Here is a 19263-nt window from a genome sequence, read left to right as displayed (position 1 = left end):
GACACAGGAGGTACACAGTGTTCCCTGGCTGAAAAGAAGGGAGCCGCTCTAAAGCGATAGAACTGAGCTCTACGCAGTGCCGAACATGAGAGCTCAGGGGCTTTGAGAAGACACAGCGGGTGCTGAGCTCTGAGCAGAGGTGCAGGGTCATTCTGAAACAACACACTGAGATGGATTTCAAGAAGACATTCCGGGACGGTCACAATAATACCATATGCCTTTGTGCTAAAGGAGTAAGGAAAATTCTGTCATCATTTACTCTCCCTCACGTCTTTCCAAACCCTTCCACAAAACACAAAAAGAGAGTTTAAAGATTTTTCCGTGCTCTTTTCCGAGTTACAATTAATTGTGACTGGGGCTTTTAAGCTTCAAAAAGATGAAAATATCATAAAACATCATAAAACCAGTTTATACAACTCTTCTGTAGTCATACGATCACTCTGTGTGAGAGACAAATCAAAAATGTAGACATTAGTCACTGAAAATCTGCCCTAGATTTCCTTGGCAAATCACTCTTTTGAATCTTACAAATGAATCGGTTCATTGTTCATTCAATGATTCATATAGGAATCAGATTAATTTGTTTGTCATTTAGCTCAATGATTCAATGATCCAGCCGCAACTCATAAGCTATGTTTACATGCACGGTTTCATAATCAGATTGATGGCTCACTCAGACTCAAAAGCCTTCATGTAAGCATCTCGATCTAAATGAAAAATTTCGATTGGATTGAAAGGAGTGGTGTAGACCTGAAAAAATCTGATCAACAGGGGAAAAAAATGAAGAATATAAACTCTTGAATAAGACTATTTTCTCAATCAGATTCAAAAAAACCTTGCACAGTGCTGTGATGCAAATTTACACAAGTTTCACATCTTACAAACATGCATGTGTTTATTTACTTGCTTAAATGAGCTAATTTTTTCTGCCTAAAATGTATTAATTCATGTTAGCTAACTGTATTATTCTATTATCTTGAACTGTTCATTTCTGAAATGGACATTACTTGGACAGTCAGCTCTGATAACAGATCACTCTAAATTGTAAAGTAGACACATGCATTTTCTATAAAGCTGCTTTGAAACGATGTGTATTGTGAAAAGCGCTATACAAATAAATCTGAATTGTATTGAATTGAATTGACATATCTCATGAACTGATCAGTGGATGAGACTGAATATTTGCTAAAAAAAAACAAATAAAAAAAAAAAGCTCTTTTGACATATATGTTAGCTTTCTTTTTAGATCTCTTTTTAGAAGGCATGCGCATAAGCTGAAGTTTGGTTCAGAATAGATGTAATGCATGCAAAAGAAAAAATATATGAATTGGATTGCAGTGTTCAGAAATTGTCCTCTGAAATTGAGGACAATTTTGAGTGTTTTTTGCTCTGTTTCTCACATAAAGCTATCGTATGGGTTCAGATGATACTTTAATGATGCTTTTGTGCCCTTTTCGAAGCTTGAAAGCTTCAGTCCTCATTTAATGCAAATTGCATTGAAAAGTGCAACAAGCAGCATTTGGATTTGGAATCACCCGAGTGACTACTGGATTTGAAGATGTAGGTGAGAAACAGACAACCTTCTAACCCCAGACTAATCTCTCAGTGCAGAATGGCAGGAGGTGAATGAGAGGGGTGAGTGGCACTCATCCTCTGATGTGAGAGCTGTCCCATACAGAAGAGCGAGAGCTGGGCTCCAACCGAGCTCTATTCATTATTCCACACGCACAGCTCTGCAGAAACCGGCTCCACGAAGAGAGTCCAACAAAGACAGAGACAGAGAGAAAGACAGACGCACAAACAACTTCCAGGACTGCAGAAACAGCCTGAGGTTGAAAGTTTCAGTAGACTAACACGATACTGCAGTGCAGAGAAACAGTGAATTAAGATACCCAGTGGCTTTACACTCATTGCCGCATTGCAGAGATGCTCAAAGCTTTGAGATGGGAAAATTATGTCATGGTTTCTAATAGAGTGCAGCACTGATATGAAAACAATCAATAACAAAGCTGTGATTAAAGGCCATGGATCATTCTACTAAACAGGTGCCATTTGTGTAGCTCCTAAATAAATATACATTTATATATCACAATGAAATCTTATTTTTTAAAGAATACTTTAAAGAAATTAACTATTACATAAATAAAAAAGCCATAATGAAATTATAACCATGATGATATTCTTAGCATTAAACAATTTGTCACAAGCTGATTGGTTTATTTTGCATACGTAGCCAATGAGCTTGTTGCTCTACATTTAAATGGCTGATTAGCATTCGCTTAAGCATTGCAGCACGCTTTCAGAGTTCCTCTGAAACCCTCCACCTTCCCCAGCTCCACCTGTATAGATCTGGTTATTTTATATGCATCGTCATATCCATTACCATGCTAAAATCTTCTGAGAGTTCTCATGATAGAAATATATATATGTGGATATGTTAAAGGGTGGAAAAATAAAAAGTAACACTTGGTACCTTCATGATCAAAACTGACCGGCATAGGAAATGAATGGGAAATACAAAAAAAATGTAATGTAAACAATTGCTGATAACATTTTTTATAAATATTGCATAGTATCATAAAATCTCCCCAAAATTCTAAATAATAATAATTTAAAAAAATTATTGAACAAAAACATATTAGATTGATTTTTCTGAAAAAAAAAAAGGAAAGTTTCAAGGCTTTGGTCCCTTTTGACCGTGAAGGTACCAAGTGTTCTCAGACGGTTAAAGGCACAATATGTAAGTTTTCGCCGCTAGAGGGCGCGTATTCAAAACAAACAAAGAAACAAAGGCGTAGTTTGATGACGGCGTGACTGAGTGTGGAGTCTTCATCCCCACAGCTGACGCAATCCGACGGCACTCGGGCAGAAATCATGTTCATGGATGAGCTAATGATTTATTAACGTTGTAGTATGAAGCAGGGTGAGGCTGAAAGCCGTCGAAGCGAAACGAGGCCGCTGAACGAGCACGACACACGTACGGCTCGAAAGCAGCAGAGCTTTTATTATGCCACAGTCGACCGCTTCCGCTCCTTCCGGTCGTGTGTATGTGGGGTAAAGCAGCACTGTTTTATCATACTAGATACGTTTGAAAGTTCTGTTATAATGCTACTCTGTGCGGTCGTCACCCGTCTAACAAAACGCATAACTTATTAAAGCTTCTTTGGTGTTTCCATGTTTTCTACAAATCGAGGGGTTATGACATCATTGGCAGGCGACACAATGACACTATGGACACGGCCCGTGTCACTAGTTAAAATTGCTTATTTCTCTGGATTTAAACATTCTTCAAAACATTTGGGATAATGTAAGTACACAAGTCAGCAAAATATATAACACTGTTCTAGTGGTTTTTGGATATTTTAATAAAAAAATCTTACATATTGTGCCTTTAACTTAAGGTGCCACAATGCAATAGAATACACATTATTTGTGTGACATAACACCACTTTTTTTTTAAAATATACATCTTAAAGGGGTCATATGATGCAATTTCAAGTTTTCCTTTCTCTTTGGAGTGTTACAAGCTGATTGTGCATAGATAAGATCCCTGAAGTTGCAAAGACTAAAGTCTCAAAACCAAAGAGATATTCTTTATCAAAGTTAAGACTCTGCCACGCCCCCCTAAAACGGCTCGTTCTAACACGCCCCCACATATCTACCTCACTATGTGGAAATATTAGCATAATGCCGCCCAAATGTTCACGCAAAGAAAGAAGGCGTGGTTTCAGTAACCGCAGTTAGTGTTGAAGCAGCATGTCAGGGAGACGCTGTGTGTTTCTAGGCGAAAGCAAAAGCACTTTATTTGGCCTTCCGAAAGTAGATGCATTTAGGAATCTTTAAGATTACTTACAACAGAACAGCAATGCATTTTATGGACGACCGTTTCGTGAACCTAGGAGAGGAGGTCATTCTGACTTTGCTGTGACAATCTGGCACTTCTGAATCGGCTACTGTTTTGTTATTAGTTTAAGTATTTGCTACTGACTGTTCAAATGCAGAGTTTTGCGCATCGTGTGTGTGCGTGCGTGCGTGTGCGTGTGTGTGCGAGAGAGAGAGAGAAAGAGAAAGAGAGGGGGGGGAGGGGTCACATCACAGTGGAGTCTGCTGTCTTAACCGTGGCTTGTGTACTGCAAACACATACCAGCTTCATCACGGTGTCTGTCACGCCACTCTGTTCCCCTTTCGGGCTGTCTTTACATTTATTTTGAAAGATGAAGCTCGCGATTATGGTAAGGGGCGTTACATTTCCGACGAGTGCTTGCGATGTTCAGCCAATCACAATGCACTGGGTCAGCTGGCCAATCAGAGCAGACTGTGCTTGTCGGAAGGAGGGACTTTGTAGAAAACGACGCGTTTGAGAGAGGCGGGGGATAGAGGACCTACAATAATGTACAGTATTTGAAAAATAATGTGTTTTTTGAACATTAAAGCATGTCAACATATTCTGTTACACCAAATACACAAAATAATGATCTTTAAAAAAGCATTAATTAATTAAATTTAATTTAATTAAATTTAGCATATTAACTGGAAAAGGCACCGGTTTCCTAGAATAATTGTAAATTGCAAATAAAAGGATAGATAAACAACACATGCAATAGAATAACTTGTGCTGAGCTCCAATGTGAAAAATTGATCAGTGGTTGCATCTAAGATATTTAGAAAAATGTCCAAAAAGCTTTTTTATAATGGGAATTGGGGCTGTCAAGCTCCAAAAATGACAAAAAAGGACCATAAAAACGATCCATATAATTTGTTTGCTATATTATGAAGACATACAATAACTTTGCGCAAGAAAAAGACAGAAACAGTAGAGATAGTGCTCTGAAATCTCAAATTCAAATATGCCTTTTGATGATGATGATGAGATGATGCTGTATGTCTTGAGGATTTTTTTCAATTCATTTTTGAATTGAACATAAGCATGAATGAGATTTCAGAGCAATGGATGGGTAAATGACAGCATCATAATTTTTAGGTGCACTATTCCTTTAAAAAGAGGAATGTTTAAATAAAGAGGAGAGCCGTCTACCTCTCTGATAACACTATCAGGTGACACCATGAACTACAGTAGCTCTGACCTCTTCCTCAACCGCTAATAGCTTCAACAGATGCATATGTTCCCTCTTCCTTGCCTTCAGCTCTAGGCCGGTCCGTCACTTTTATTTACATTCTCCTCCTCTCAATCTCTGTCCATTGTACATGAATCAGCTGTTCAGTTTCCCAGCATCTCCCTCGTCTCAGTCAAACAACAGCCAACACGCTTTTCGCTTGGCCACACCTGTGCAAGCACTTACATAGAGTTCCTGCTGGACTGCTTTACTGTCAGCCTCCATAGTCCTGCAGCCCAGCTTGAACACGGCTCCAAGTCCCTTGTTCGCAAAACCATCTACAAGCCACGTGTGAGGCTACAGAACACGTTGCAGGAACAGCTAATGGTGTCAGAAACTCAATAAGCCAAATCTGGAAGCATACCTCGACATTTTCCTTGGTTTGTCCAAGAGGCTTAAGGGCTGAAAAGCAGGCATGCGATTGCGAAATTGAGATTGCGCTGATGAATTAGAATTACATAGAAATTAATGCTCGTATAGAGTTGAAGGTGTCTCAAATGTAAGTGAACCAGATAAACTGATGTGTAACACCTCTTTGTAGGCCATTCTAAGATATGCATAGCTATACAAGTAACGAGAGGTTTCAAAGAAGAAAAAAAAGAAAAAGAAAGATATAAAGCATTTTCAATGGTATTTCCTCACTTGATTTCCTCACTTCGTGTTGTTAATGTCAAATAAAAATAAATACTGCTTAATTTTTTTTTTATTAATTGAATTAAAGCTTAAATAAAATAAAGTATTAATATTAGGGCCGTCAAATTGATTAATCGCAATTAATCACATCCGAAATAAAGGTTTGTTACATAATATATGTGTGTACTGTGTATATTTTTATGTATATATAAATACACACATATACATGTATATATTTAAGAAAAATATGTAATATATATTTATAACTTAAATCATATATAAATAAGAATATATATATATATATATATATATATATATATCTGATTAATCGATTTGACAGCCCTAATTAATATTAGATAAAAACCTCAATCTCATAAAAAGTAAACGAAAATTAGAAATGTTGCCTTGACAACTAACTGAAATAAGTATTAAAATTAAATAAAAATATATTAAAAATGCTGAATAGAAGTATTTAAAAATATACAAAAATTAAAATGAAAACCAAAAATGTAAAAATAAAAGCTAATTCAAAATAATAATAAATACTACAATAGTCGATAAATAAATTGAACACTGCTCCTCCTATACTGTATCTACCATCTCACAGGTCTAATAAAGGAAGGAGGCAGAGATATTTCCTGTGACGGAGGCAGGTTTCCAGAAGTGTGGCACTGCAGTTGCTCCAGGGTAAGTCTTTGGGGAGCAGTAATGAGAGAAACAGATCACAGTGGCAACCGAGCGGAGAGGTGTGATGCTGGCGGACGACAGACGATTAACACCTTTAACAGGTGTCTACTTCAGCTCCAAAACAGAAAGCCACCCTGTTGATTATTCAACCACTGCGGCCTACCTCTTGCCCAACAGTGGGATAGAGAGGATACATGCATATAAACTATTTAAGAAAGTGGACAGTTGAACCCTTTATAAAGACTTATTTTGATGCATATTGTTTTACAATTCAGCAAAGTGCAGTCTAGGGAAAAAGTTTTGAAAGTGAGAGACTAAGCAGCACAATTTATCTTAAACTTCACTTCAGAATGGTACCAGAAGATTTATGAAACCATTTTAAGTAGATGCACAAGATAAAAATGCATTTTGCTGGATGAAACTACAGTAGTCGTGGTCTCTATACTGCCACCTATCTATGTGGATGCAGCATGACATCAAGCAAAAGCTTTCATTTCTTTCTGTGCATGTTCAATATGGCATTGCAGTACATCAGTGTTCAGTTAGGTGACACTGACCAATGCAAGAAAAAGATGAACGTACCTTATAGCGCATCTTGGGACACGAATGGACGTAGAAACCCAGATAGTAGTAGGCAAGTTTGGGCGACTGCTGCTGCAACTGCCTGGTGAAGGCAATCTCCCTGCAGAGAGAATGAGAGCAGAAACAGGCGTGTGTATGTGGTCATGCAATGTTGTCCAGTTAGTTTGACATTAATAACTTTGTGCTCAAGGTTGTAAAAATTCAAACTGCTCATTACAAAGACAATATAATGCTGATTTAATGCTACAAATATCCACCGTTTAATTATTAGTTGTTTTCGTGATGAAATCATGGTAACATTCACTTATTTTTGCAGAGTTTATCTATGTAGTTTGACAGATTTATGTAACACTTTATGTGACTATTTTACTTTTATGGAACAGAAAAGGAGATAGTTTGCAAAATGTCCAAGAAGCTCTTTTCCATAATGGGGGATTTTGGCTAAGATGTAAAAATTACCAAAATAAAGCATAAACGTGATCCATATGACTTGTTTTGCTATATTCTGAAGACATACAATAGCTTTGTGCAAGAAAAGACAAGAAAACAGCAGAAACACTGCTTTGAAATCTCTTGAAATTACATTCAAATATGCTTCATCGAGACATGTCAAGTGTAATATTAAAGTTTTTTTTTAAAGATATGACACTAAACCTAGGGAAAAAGAAGCAACTGACAATAAAACTGATTTATTCAGGGGGTTTTTATAACTATACAAAGATCAGATTAAGCTTGATTAATAACTTTAATAACTATTAACAGTTCTTAATTATACTATAATCAGGATACGATTCTTAAAGTAGATAAAGCATCACCAAACTTGCTGCATACGGACCAGATCAACTGTTTCCCTCATAAACAGCTATTTACATGTGTATGAAAAAGAGAAAGGAAGTGCAGAAAAAGAGGAAGGGGAGGAGAAAAACAAAAGGGAACTGATAAAATAAAAACAGGAGGAAAAAAAGAGGAGATTTATACTTTCTCCTGCAAGCAATCAATGAGCTCTTGCTCTCTCTCTCTTTTCACTTCAGGCTTTATTCCCTGTACAAACACGTTTCTCTTTTCCATAAATAAATCCTGCTCTTTCTTCTCTCTTCTTCTGAATTTTGTACACCTCATACTCTCGGTCTTCCTAAAAATTAGGAGGAGAAATCTTTTTTTTTTTCATGCAGGAAAAAGAGAGGAAGACAGAGAGAAGCCAAAGCAAAATAAAAGTGGTGGAAAATGAAAGATAGTGTAGGGAAAAGGAGCGACGACAAACAGCGAGGTGCTGCAAGGTCATGCGGTCGCTGCCAGGTTCCCGGGTTCCCATCCCCTGGTGACAAAGCCTGGCTCTCCATGAATGAGAGACGGATAAGAAGAGGCTGTGGAACCCATTCACAAAAAAAGATGGAGAAAGAAAGAGGGACAGAAAGAAAGGGCAGCCCCCTCCCTGCTCAGCACTGGCAGCAGCTTGAAGCCTCCATTATCTCCTCTTCAGCGCTCTGACACCCCTGCACAAGCCAATTAAGCCACAACGCTCACCACCGACAAGACGTCTGCTTAATATTAATGTCACACACACACACAGAGAGAGAGCAGGAGATGTGAGGACCATATTTGTCTAACTATTATAGGAGATGTAAAAATAGCAGTCAATGAAGCAACACAACAAAGTTTCTTAAAATGGTAAATATAATTTTTTTGAATAAATTTATTTTCTTTGAAGGATGTTTAAAAGATATTTTTACTGAATAACAAGAAAAATAGACTGATTAAAAGAGAGAGAATTTGATGAAACGTCAAGAATATGACATTTCATGGGCCATATTTCACACCAAAAGAAAATAAATAAATAAAATATTTTTTTTTAATGAAAGGAAGGACTTATTTTTATTATTATGACAAATAAGCACATTTTTAACAACAATTTTCAACAAATACTTAGAACCATATTCAATTATTTAAACTGAACCATTTGTACATTATGACAGTATTTGTTGCACTGCCTTTAATTTATACTGTACTTAAAATATATAAAAATTATATACTGGTAATAAAATTATATATAAATGTTTCCATTATTACTATAATGGGAATGAAAATCAATTCTAAAAATATTAAATAAAATATGGTACAATGTCCAGACACAATATTCTAAATAAATAAATCTAAATAATCCTTCATTGATCTTAAAAAAACATAATCTTTTAAAAAAATTTAAATTCTTATAATTTAGGGGTTAAATATGACAAAAGCAAATTTCAATAAGAATCACCAAAACACTCTAAATGAATTTTCAGCACGTTTAGGACTCGGAGGAAACTCACTTTGTTTCTCTTTGCTGGCCATTCATCATTATGTTTACCATCCAGTGCAGCATGGAGACACATTGCTGAACAGTGTCACATCCTGCGCTCAGACAGTCTCACTCGATCACACTGACGCACACCAGCACAAAGACACTGACACCAGCTGCTCTGGGCACAACAGAGCCCCACGCACAACGCTTTCTCTCCCTTAGCCTTCTTTTTATTCTTCTGTCTGTGAGAAATTAGGCTCCCGAGGCCTCCAGACACCCAAACCTGAGTATTACACACACACACATCTGGCATCTCCTGTAAAGTGTAACCTAATCAGGTGAGCAGCCCATGTGAAATATGTACACACATATGTGAAAGACAAAGAAATATAGGCCTGTGGGTGTGTGTGGTTGTGTTTTGAATTTAATATGCATTCAAACTCTCTGATCGACCAGCACAACCACTGGAAACTTGTTGGAAAACATATTCAGAGACAACAATATAAAGGAGAGCAGAATCAGGATGGATTCCTGTGCTGTTCCATCTGTTGCATTAATGCTGTTAAACTTTTGTTGGGAGGTAGTGTAGCCTAGTGGTTAAAGGTTTAGGCTGGTAACCAAAAGGCTCAAACTAGTTTCAGCACAGAGCAGATTCACACTTATTTTCAAGTCAGATTAAAAAACTCAAAGATTAGAGCGAATTTATGATTGGCTGACCAACCTGAGAGCAGAGTAGGTGCCCAGTGAGAGCGAGGAGAATTCGGGGTGATAGTAGAGGTACACAGACGACACACAGGAGGGCAGGATGTCCAGAACTCCTACGGCTACTATTCTGCCATCCAACCAATACTGCTGATGGAACGAGCCGTAGCCCACATCAGGACCATCAGGAGCGGTCTCAGCCTGGAGAAGATGAGTGAAAGACAGAGAGAGAACAGCAATTATTATTATAAAAATTTAATTATTATACAACGTATTTATTTGTAGGCTTTCGCCTCTTTTTATTAGATGCTGGAAACTCTGCTGGTCAGACTCAAGCATACATTACTCACATGATATTTAGAAGTGGAAAAAAGAAGAAGAAAAATGTTTTATATTCATTAAAAAAATTTGAATTATTATTACAATTTAAAATATTAATATACAATTATAATATTTTTAAAAATGTAATTAATTCCTATAATGAAAACGCTGAATTACTTCAATCTTCAGTGTCACATGATCCTTCAGAAATCATTCTAATATGCTGATTTACTGCTCAAGAAATATTTATTATCAATATTATTATCAATGATTAACACAATTGAGCTGCTTATTATTTTTCTGGAAACAGTGATGCATTTTTTCAGGATTCTTTATGAATAGACAATTCAAAAGAACAGCATTTATTTGAAATAGGAATCTTTTGTTACATTATTAATGTCTATACTGTCCATTTTTATTAGTTTAATGCATTCTTTCAACTGTTATTAAACTAATGAACAAATCTAATAGTGAATATAGCATTTGGACAACTCATTGCTCCAAAAACAAACACTGGTGAATTGCAAAAATGTTTATCAAAATAACAGTGTCACATCCTGCGCTCAGACAGTCTCACTCGATCACACTGACGCACACCAGCACAAAGACACTGACACCAGCTGCTCTGGGCACAACAGAGCCCCACGCACAACGCTTTCTCTCCCTTAGCCTTCTTTTTATTCTTCTGTCTGTGAGAAATTAGGCTCCCGAGGCCTCCAGACACCCAAACCTGAGTATTACACACACACACATCTGGCATCTCCTGTAAAGTGTAACCTAATCAGGTGAGCAGCCCATGTGAAATATGTACACACATATGTGAAAGACAAAGAAATATAGGCCTGTGGGTGTGTGTGGTTGTGTTTTGAATTTAATATGCATTCAAACTCTCTGATCGACCAGCACAACCACTGGAAACTTGTTGGAAAACATATTCAGAGACAACAATATAAAGGAGAGCAGAATCAGGATGGATTCCTGTGCTGTTCCATCTGTTGCATTAATGCTGTTAAACTTTTGTTGGGAGGTAGTGTAGCCTAGTGGTTAAAGGTTTAGGCTGGTAACCAAAAGGCTCAAACTAGTTTCAGCACAGAGCAGATTCACACTTATTTTCAAGTCAGATTAAAAAACTCAAAGATTAGAGCGAATTTATGATTGGCTGACCAACCTGAGAGCAGAGTAGGTGCCCAGTGAGAGCGAGGAGAATTCGGGGTGATAGTAGAGGTACACAGACGACACACAGGAGGGCAGGATGTCCAGAACTCCTACGGCTACTATTCTGCCATCCAACCAATACTGCTGATGGAACGAGCCGTAGCCCACATCAGGACCATCAGGAGCGGTCTCAGCCTGGAGAAGATGAGTGAAAGACAGAGAGAGAACAGCAATTATTATTATAAAAATTTAATTATTATACAACGTATTTATTTGTAGGCTTTCGCCTCTTTTTATTAGATGCTGGAAACTCTGCTGGTCAGACTCAAGCGTACATTACTCACATGATATTTATAAGTGGAAAAAAGAAGAAGAAAAATGTTTTATATTCATTAAAAAAATTTGAATTATTATTACAATTTAAAATATTAATATACAATTATAATATTTTTAAAAATGTAATTAATTCCTATAATGAAAACGCTGAATTACTTCAATCTTCAGTGTCACATGATCCTTCAGAAATCATTCTAATATGCTGATTTACTGCTCAAGAAATATTTATTATCAATATTATTATCAATGATTAACACAATTGAGCTGCTTATTATTTTTCTGGAAACAGTGATGCATTTTTTCAGGATTCTTTATGAATAGACAATTCAAAAGAACAGCATTTATTTGAAATAGGAATCTTTTGTTACATTATTAATGTCTATACTGTCCATTTTTATTAGTTTAATGCATTCTTTCAACTGTTATTAAACTAATGAACAAATCTAATAGTGAATATAGCATTTGGACAACTCATTGCTCCAAAAACAAACACTGGTTTCAGGATTCTTTATGAATAGACAATTCAAAAGAACAGCATTTATTTGAAATAGGAATCTTTTGTTACATTATTAATGTCTATACTGTCCATTTTTATTAGTTTAATGCATTCTTTCAACTGTTATTAAACTAATGAACAAATCTAATAGTGAATATAGCATTTGGACAACTCATTGCTCCAAAAACAAACACTGGTGAATTGCAAAAATGTTTATCAAAATGGATTGACTTAGCCCTAATATATAAAGTATAGGGCAAATAAAGGGCGTACTAGAAAGGGAGCCACTTTTTAGTCATTACGAAACATCCCAATTTTATCCATAATGATAAACAGGATATTCAATTAGGAAAAAAAACATGAAGGGTGGGACTTGATTTTATGCATCAGGATTTGATTGGATGATGAAAATGGTTGGAGAGGAGGGGCTGAAAAACTTCACAGCCATTTGACATTTTATTGATAATATTTTTGTCTGTGTATATACTGATGAACTGTGCAGAATAAGACCAGGAACAGTCAGTTTTGATCTTACTTAAACTTCAAGTTGAATTTCCAAATTTCCAATATTATCATAAAAAATGAATCAAATAACTGAAAATGTTATGAAATATGTTCCTGTGTGTGATCCTGTGTAAAATCGAGTCAATCAATGCTCAAACAATTTGAAAGTCTGAGCTTGCAAAGGAACACAGGGTGTACAGTAGCTTGCTAATAGTTCCCACATGTGGACCGAGAGCAGAGGTGTGTGTGTGTGTGTGTGTGTGTGTGTGGAATAAAAGTCCATGCCAGGCGCACACACAAACTACAAGAGGTGATTTAATAAAAATCCTTGCATGAACAAAATCAATCTCCACACTGAAAGCCTGTGCAGGAGGGACCGAGGGGCCGTTTTTACCCTGTGTGTGAAGGTGTGTGTAAATCAGTGAGTCGAACCACAATAAAACAACTAATGTTGTGTCTGAAGATAAAAGCTCACATTCCTTCACGTGACATGAATGCACTCGTGTATGAATATATGTCTGCTGTTTTGGACGGCAGTAAAACCCCAAACCGTTACCTGCCCAAGATCGTATTTCCCACTTAAACCTTCACGCTGGCTTTTTTCAATCAAGTGGCTTATCGAGGAGGGCGCTTTATTCAGCCTGGTCCACCAACGAGACTTCAAACGTCTCGGCGGGAGGGGGTCTACGCAGCCGTAGCCGTAACGGGATCTCTCCGCGGCCCCCTCGGCCCATCTGGGTCCAGTTAGCCCTGCAGGAAGGCGGCTCGTTATCACAACACCAGGGGAGCGACTCGGCCAATCCGTTCAGTATGAGAGGCTTTAGACGCTGCTGTGCCACGGTCACTCACCTCCAAATTTAAACCAACACAGAAACACCACAAATGCCACTCACAATGTTCAAACCTACACAGTAAAAAATGTGTGTAATTTTTACGGTAAAAGACTGCAAAACCCTGTTAATTCGTAAACGGCCAGGTCCCTTAATATATACGGTGAAAACGTCCCAACTAGACATTTTATCCACATTATTCTTAACGTAATAATGGGTGCCGCCATTTGTAACTTGAATGTGCGAGGCTTCCGGTGTCATTCACTTCCAGTTATTATGCTGCATGATATCGCAAAGTTGTATTTTGTTTCATATTATTTGAATGTATTGCTGTAATTTGAAACGCAAATAGTTTTACTGTTTACTGCACTTTGTTATTTTTTTGTTATTTTCTATTAAATCTTTGGCTAATGAATCGGAAGTCTCAAACATTCACAGAAAATAGATCGCTTTTGCGTTGCAAAATAAGGTGGATTATAGAGATTTTTTTTATTTTACAGTAGAATACTGTTACATGTACAGATTTTGGAGGTAACATGAATATTTATTGTATACTTTACAGTGAAACACCATAGACTGACAATTCCCTGCATCCTTTACATTTAATATTTAATTTAAACAAATATATTTATTTTAAATTTTTTGTTATCAGTAATGTTCAGTTGGATTTTATGTTACGTCTGATGTGGTTTAACTGAAGTTTACTGCATTATTTTAGTGTCACAAGTGCTTTGTATTTATGTTTCTATTTTTTACTTTCTATATACTTCTATATATTTTGAAACATGCCTTTTCTGCGAAGCTGCTTTGAAACAATATGTAAAAGTGCTATACAAATAAACTTGAATTTAATATATTAGTACACAGCAAAATTATATATATATTTTCCAAAGTTTGAAGTTTTCGAAGATTACTGGACTTTGTAATACAAGAAAATATTTCAGTTTTTCTACTTCAAAATGCAGTGCGTTACTTGCAGTTTCTCTGTAAATGTTTGTGAAAACAATAGTAACTTCTGAGCGAAAATTGTTTCTACACCAAGTTTTTTTTTCAGTGTATATAACTTAGCCTATGAAAAAGCTACTTGTAATGAACTCTCTTTTACCACCTGTATTATTAAGGTTACATACTATATGGGTACAGAAACAGATTTTAGTCCTTTAGGAGGATGCAAAATTAGCATTATATCAGTTCTATAAATAAACCTTTTTTTCTCTTCTTTTTACTGTAAATTTAAGTTCAGTCCCGTAAAACCTAGCATCTTCCAAAGTATAAACTTTGTTCGGTTCACAACATCCCTAGAGAGGTGTTAAAGTAAAGCTGTCATTTCCCCCGGCGAGGACCACATTCCATATGTATAGGTTAGTTACGTTCATTCAAAGTGCTTGTCCAGCGGGTTGGCGGTTTAAACTAGCTGTCAGTATTAAGTAAACACAGCCGCTCAAGATGAAGGTGCTTTCATAGAGCGGCTAGCGGTGATGATTAAGGGCTTGCGGTGAAACGGAGAGCCCCTTCTCAATCCGCCTTTTGGCACCACATGTGCCGGGCCCCGTTTCTGTCAGAACCAGACCAGACTCAAATCCAACGCCTGTCATGCTAACTTACCCTCCGGCAGCGGAGAGCCGCTAAAAGAACGTTAAGCTCTCAGCACCACCTGACAGCCGCCCATCTTTCATCAATAATGATCTGACGGAATGCTCTAGATGGTGTTTTTGCTCCGTTTTAATGAAACGCAGCCCCCGCAGAAGTATTTCACGGTAAAAGTATCGGGCATGTTTATGCAGCCATGACCTAAGTGCGGAAAATGGCATCACCTTGACCCCGGGATCACCTCGCCGGACAGCCTAATGACTGCGTCTGTGCCACTGTGAACGCAAGCAAAACACACATATGAGGCCAACAATAAAGGCAGGGGTCCAAATCACAAGCATATGGAGCTCTGTGTCACTCTTTGTTTGTCCGGCTTTCTCTAGTGTGCAGTGGCGTGCCAAGCGTCTGTTTGCATTCGGCAGAGGGGACGGCAGCAGGCTGTTTGTCAGGCGGATGGGGTAGTTAACGTTCCTGTTTTATTAACAATAGAGTGACTCCTCTATGTCATAGAAACAATAAGAGAGGTTAATGCATGCAGGAAACCATCCAACCAGATTCTGTCATACAGGAGGCTGCACTCATACACTGATACATGTACAGTATCATAATAGTATTATAGAATAAGAGAAGAGATCCCTTGACAATACAAATGTACAAATTATAAAATTTTAATAAAAAGTGTGCGCGTGTGTAAAATTTACAATAATAACAATAATTTGCATATAAATTCAAATGCCTTTATTCATGTTTTATTATTTTAGTATTTTAGGGGGGGGAAAATTATATATAATTTGGCAGAATATAATTATATGTGTGTGTGCATAAAATTTAACAACAACAATAATTTACACAAATTAAATTAAATTATTTTATTTGTGTTTATGTATATAGACATACATAAAATTAAACAAAAATATTGAATAAAACAAAATGATACTAAAATATGATACTATAAAATAGTTTATGTAATAAAAAAAATCACATAATATACTATACATGTATGTGTACATGTGTTTGTGTGCATGTAAAATTTATAATGATAACTTTTCTATTTATAAATAAAAATCGATTTATTCTTGTTCTGATTATTTTATGTGTTAGTACATGCAAGTACATATGAATATAAATACAATTAAATAAAAAATGCTTAAAACACTTAAAGCGCACACACAAAATTAATAATCTATATAATTATGCACACACACTTGTCTTATTATCTTTTTATTTTGTGAAATTAGATATGTTAAATGATAACTTCTGTTCTCCTTCTGTGATCATCAAAAGCTAAATAATATGAACATTTGACATTAATTTGAACCCTAATTTGAAAACTACTGCTGTACTATATGTTGAATTCGGTTAAATTTAAAGGAACACTCCACTATTTTTGAAAATAGGCCCATTTTCCAACTCCCCTAGAGTGATATTACGCAGTGCCTGAAAGTAGGCTAACTTCCGTCAACATAACCAACGTGACCCCCTGCCTGCACAGGGAGCGTGCTGCGGACTATTTGCAGGTGCTGTGTAATATCATTGCACCTGCTGCACCCATGGTACAGCAGCAAAGTTCCTTGATTATTACGCCGGAATGAGAGTATAGTTCCTAGCCATATCGGCCTAGAAAATCGCTACTTTTCATTTTCCGTCGGTCTTAGTACACGATGTAACTACAGAAGAGTCACATTTTAGATAGGAGAAATATAGAAACTCTTTGGTCATTTTTGAGCGAGATGCTAACGGTCTAATCAGATTCAATGATCTATGCTAAGCTACAGCTAAAAGTGCTACCGCCAGACCCGGAGATCGGCTGAATGGATTCGAAAACGGTAAAACTCAACTGTTTAACTCTAGGGGAGTTGGAAAATTACCTATTTTCAAAACTAGTGGAGTGTTCCTTTAAGTCCACTTTTTGATGACAAGTAATCAACATACCTGGAATCACCCAATAGCATTATATATTCTAGTTAGACAGATAACCAAAATGTACACTGTGAGAAGCACCATACAAATAAAACTGACTTGAGTGTAGTACAATAGAAAATAAACCCCCCCATTATATTATATTATATTACATCCAATGTATTGACTACAGTAATTATTCCCACAGAGCATTAAATGTCAAAGAATTATTCCTCAAACATGGCCCTGGAGAGGCACTGGGAACACTGCAGCAGGACTCAAATGTTATTCGAGTCACACAGGCACTCTAAACACAGCACTCATTAGACGCAGCGCTCAGCGACGGCTCATTTAACCCCACGTAGAAACAGCAGCACTCGATTATGACTGCCATTTTTCTCACGGCATGCACGCACGCTCCCATTCGGGGAACGGCTCCCTCCGCGACACAGATGCAATGCCTGTCCTGGATACATGCAGGCACGTGGCGCTGATTACATTATGGGGAAGTGTTTATTAATGCGCTAATGATTTCACCATGTATCCTTCAGATGAGAATATGTGTCGTGCTGGCAGAGACACAGAGTTGAAGGCTAATTGCTATTCCTTGTCAAAACCAGTCACTGGAATTAAAAAAATAAAGGAAAACGATGACATAAATAGTGTATGCCGAGTATGTGTGTACATGCATGTGGAAAAACAGGGGTATGGGGCAAAGGCAGGGTTTGAGGTCTATAAAACCTTGACGACTAATTACACAACACCACTGTTAATGAGCATTTACCCTTAGGACAGACATTTCAGGTCAATAAAAAGACATTTAAATAAAGCCAAGTAGAAACAGACATACAAATGCAACAGGCGTGCAGCAGGAGAAGGGTAGCTCAGTGACGCAAAACATGCTACCACGCACGCCATGTGATACACACGTGAACAAACACACACACATACACACACACACACACACACACACCTAGATAAACACAACCAGGTGAAGGAGACTAATGCACGCTAATGGCAAATCCACAATTACGTTCGTTTACTTTTGACTTTCCAGGCGAAGTTCAAATTGTGTTATTGTTCACGCATCTTTAAGTGAGTGGATACGCCACAAGCGCACATGGCTCTGCACCTGATGCCAATTGCCCCTTTAAGATTTCTGCACGCAGAATCTTAGTTTATCTGTGCATGGAATAAAAGAGTACTTCAAATAGCACTATATTAGCGTTATCTTTCTATAATGTAGTATTAATCAAATAAATCTAATTAAAACAGTTTCTTAAGCTAAAATAGTGACACTAGTTTTGGTCAGTAAGATTTTAGAAATTAATACTTGTATTCAACAAAAACACATTTAATCAGATCAGAAGTCACAGTAAAGTAATTTACAATGTTACGAAAGATTCATATTTTTTTATTTTTCCATTCATAAACGAATCCTGAAAAACAACGCGTCACAGTTTTCACATAAATATTAAGCAGCACAGCTGATTTCAACATTGATAATTAGGGATGCACCGATACCGATACTGGTATCGGTATCGGGCCCAATACTGAGTACTCGTACTCGTATTGTGATATGTGCCATATTCAGACAAAGAAACATTAAACATTAAAGATGTCTACGAAGTATATGTATGCAATGAATATAAAACATTCAGTATTAATGCCTGTATAGCTGATGTGCGCGAGCTGGTAAGCAAATCACGCTGAGTGGATTGAGCACGCGGCGGCGCAGATGCGCAAGCTTGTCGAGTGAATATCCCTTTCTCACAGACATCACTGGAAAGTTTGTAGTTCGGTCGGATACGTCAAAAAGTAGTAAGTAAAACAATGTACAAGTTACTTAATGGTTGGTAGGGAGGTAGGGAGGGAGGGAGAGAGAGAGAGAGAGAGAGAGAGAGCGCGCACTTCTGTTGTGTGATCTTTATTGATGTTCGCTCACTTAGCACGCATCATTTGAATTCAAACTAAATCATAAATATAAGACAATTTATAGGGGCATTCACTATAAACATCATTTATTTTCACCCTTAAGCATACACGACTTTCTGGCGAAAGTGAAACTAACAGCCTGTGTTAAATGCGCTAGGCTGTACTGTACTTGTCCCTCTCATTCTGCACCAGTACAAA

The 19263-nt window shown here is 37.1% G+C and overlaps 1 protein-coding gene across 1 annotated transcript in view; it reads right to left on the bottom strand.

The window, feature by feature from the left end:
• LOC107585453 (arginyl-tRNA--protein transferase 1-like) overlaps nucleotides 1–19263 on the bottom strand; it is a 94571-nt gene that overhangs the window by 14712 nt on the left and 60596 nt on the right. The window contains exons 7-10 of the mRNA XM_016272471.1: nucleotides 11485–11670; nucleotides 10019–10200; nucleotides 7017–7116; nucleotides 5301–5411 (exon numbers count right to left, since the gene is read on the bottom strand). Of these exons, the coding sequence (XP_016127957.1) occupies nucleotides 5301–5411; nucleotides 7017–7116; nucleotides 10019–10200; nucleotides 11485–11670 (579 nt within the window). The remainder of the gene's footprint in view (nucleotides 1–5300; nucleotides 5412–7016; nucleotides 7117–10018; nucleotides 10201–11484; nucleotides 11671–19263) is intronic.

The sequence above is a fragment of the Sinocyclocheilus grahami genome, unplaced genomic scaffold, assembly GCF_001515645.1.
Source record: "Sinocyclocheilus grahami isolate Dianchi unplaced genomic scaffold, SAMN03320097.WGS_v1.1 scaffold70.1, whole genome shotgun sequence".
NCBI classification, from domain to species: Eukaryota; Metazoa; Chordata; class Actinopteri; order Cypriniformes; family Cyprinidae; genus Sinocyclocheilus; species Sinocyclocheilus grahami.
This window is presented reverse-complemented; position numbering and strand designations above follow the sequence as displayed.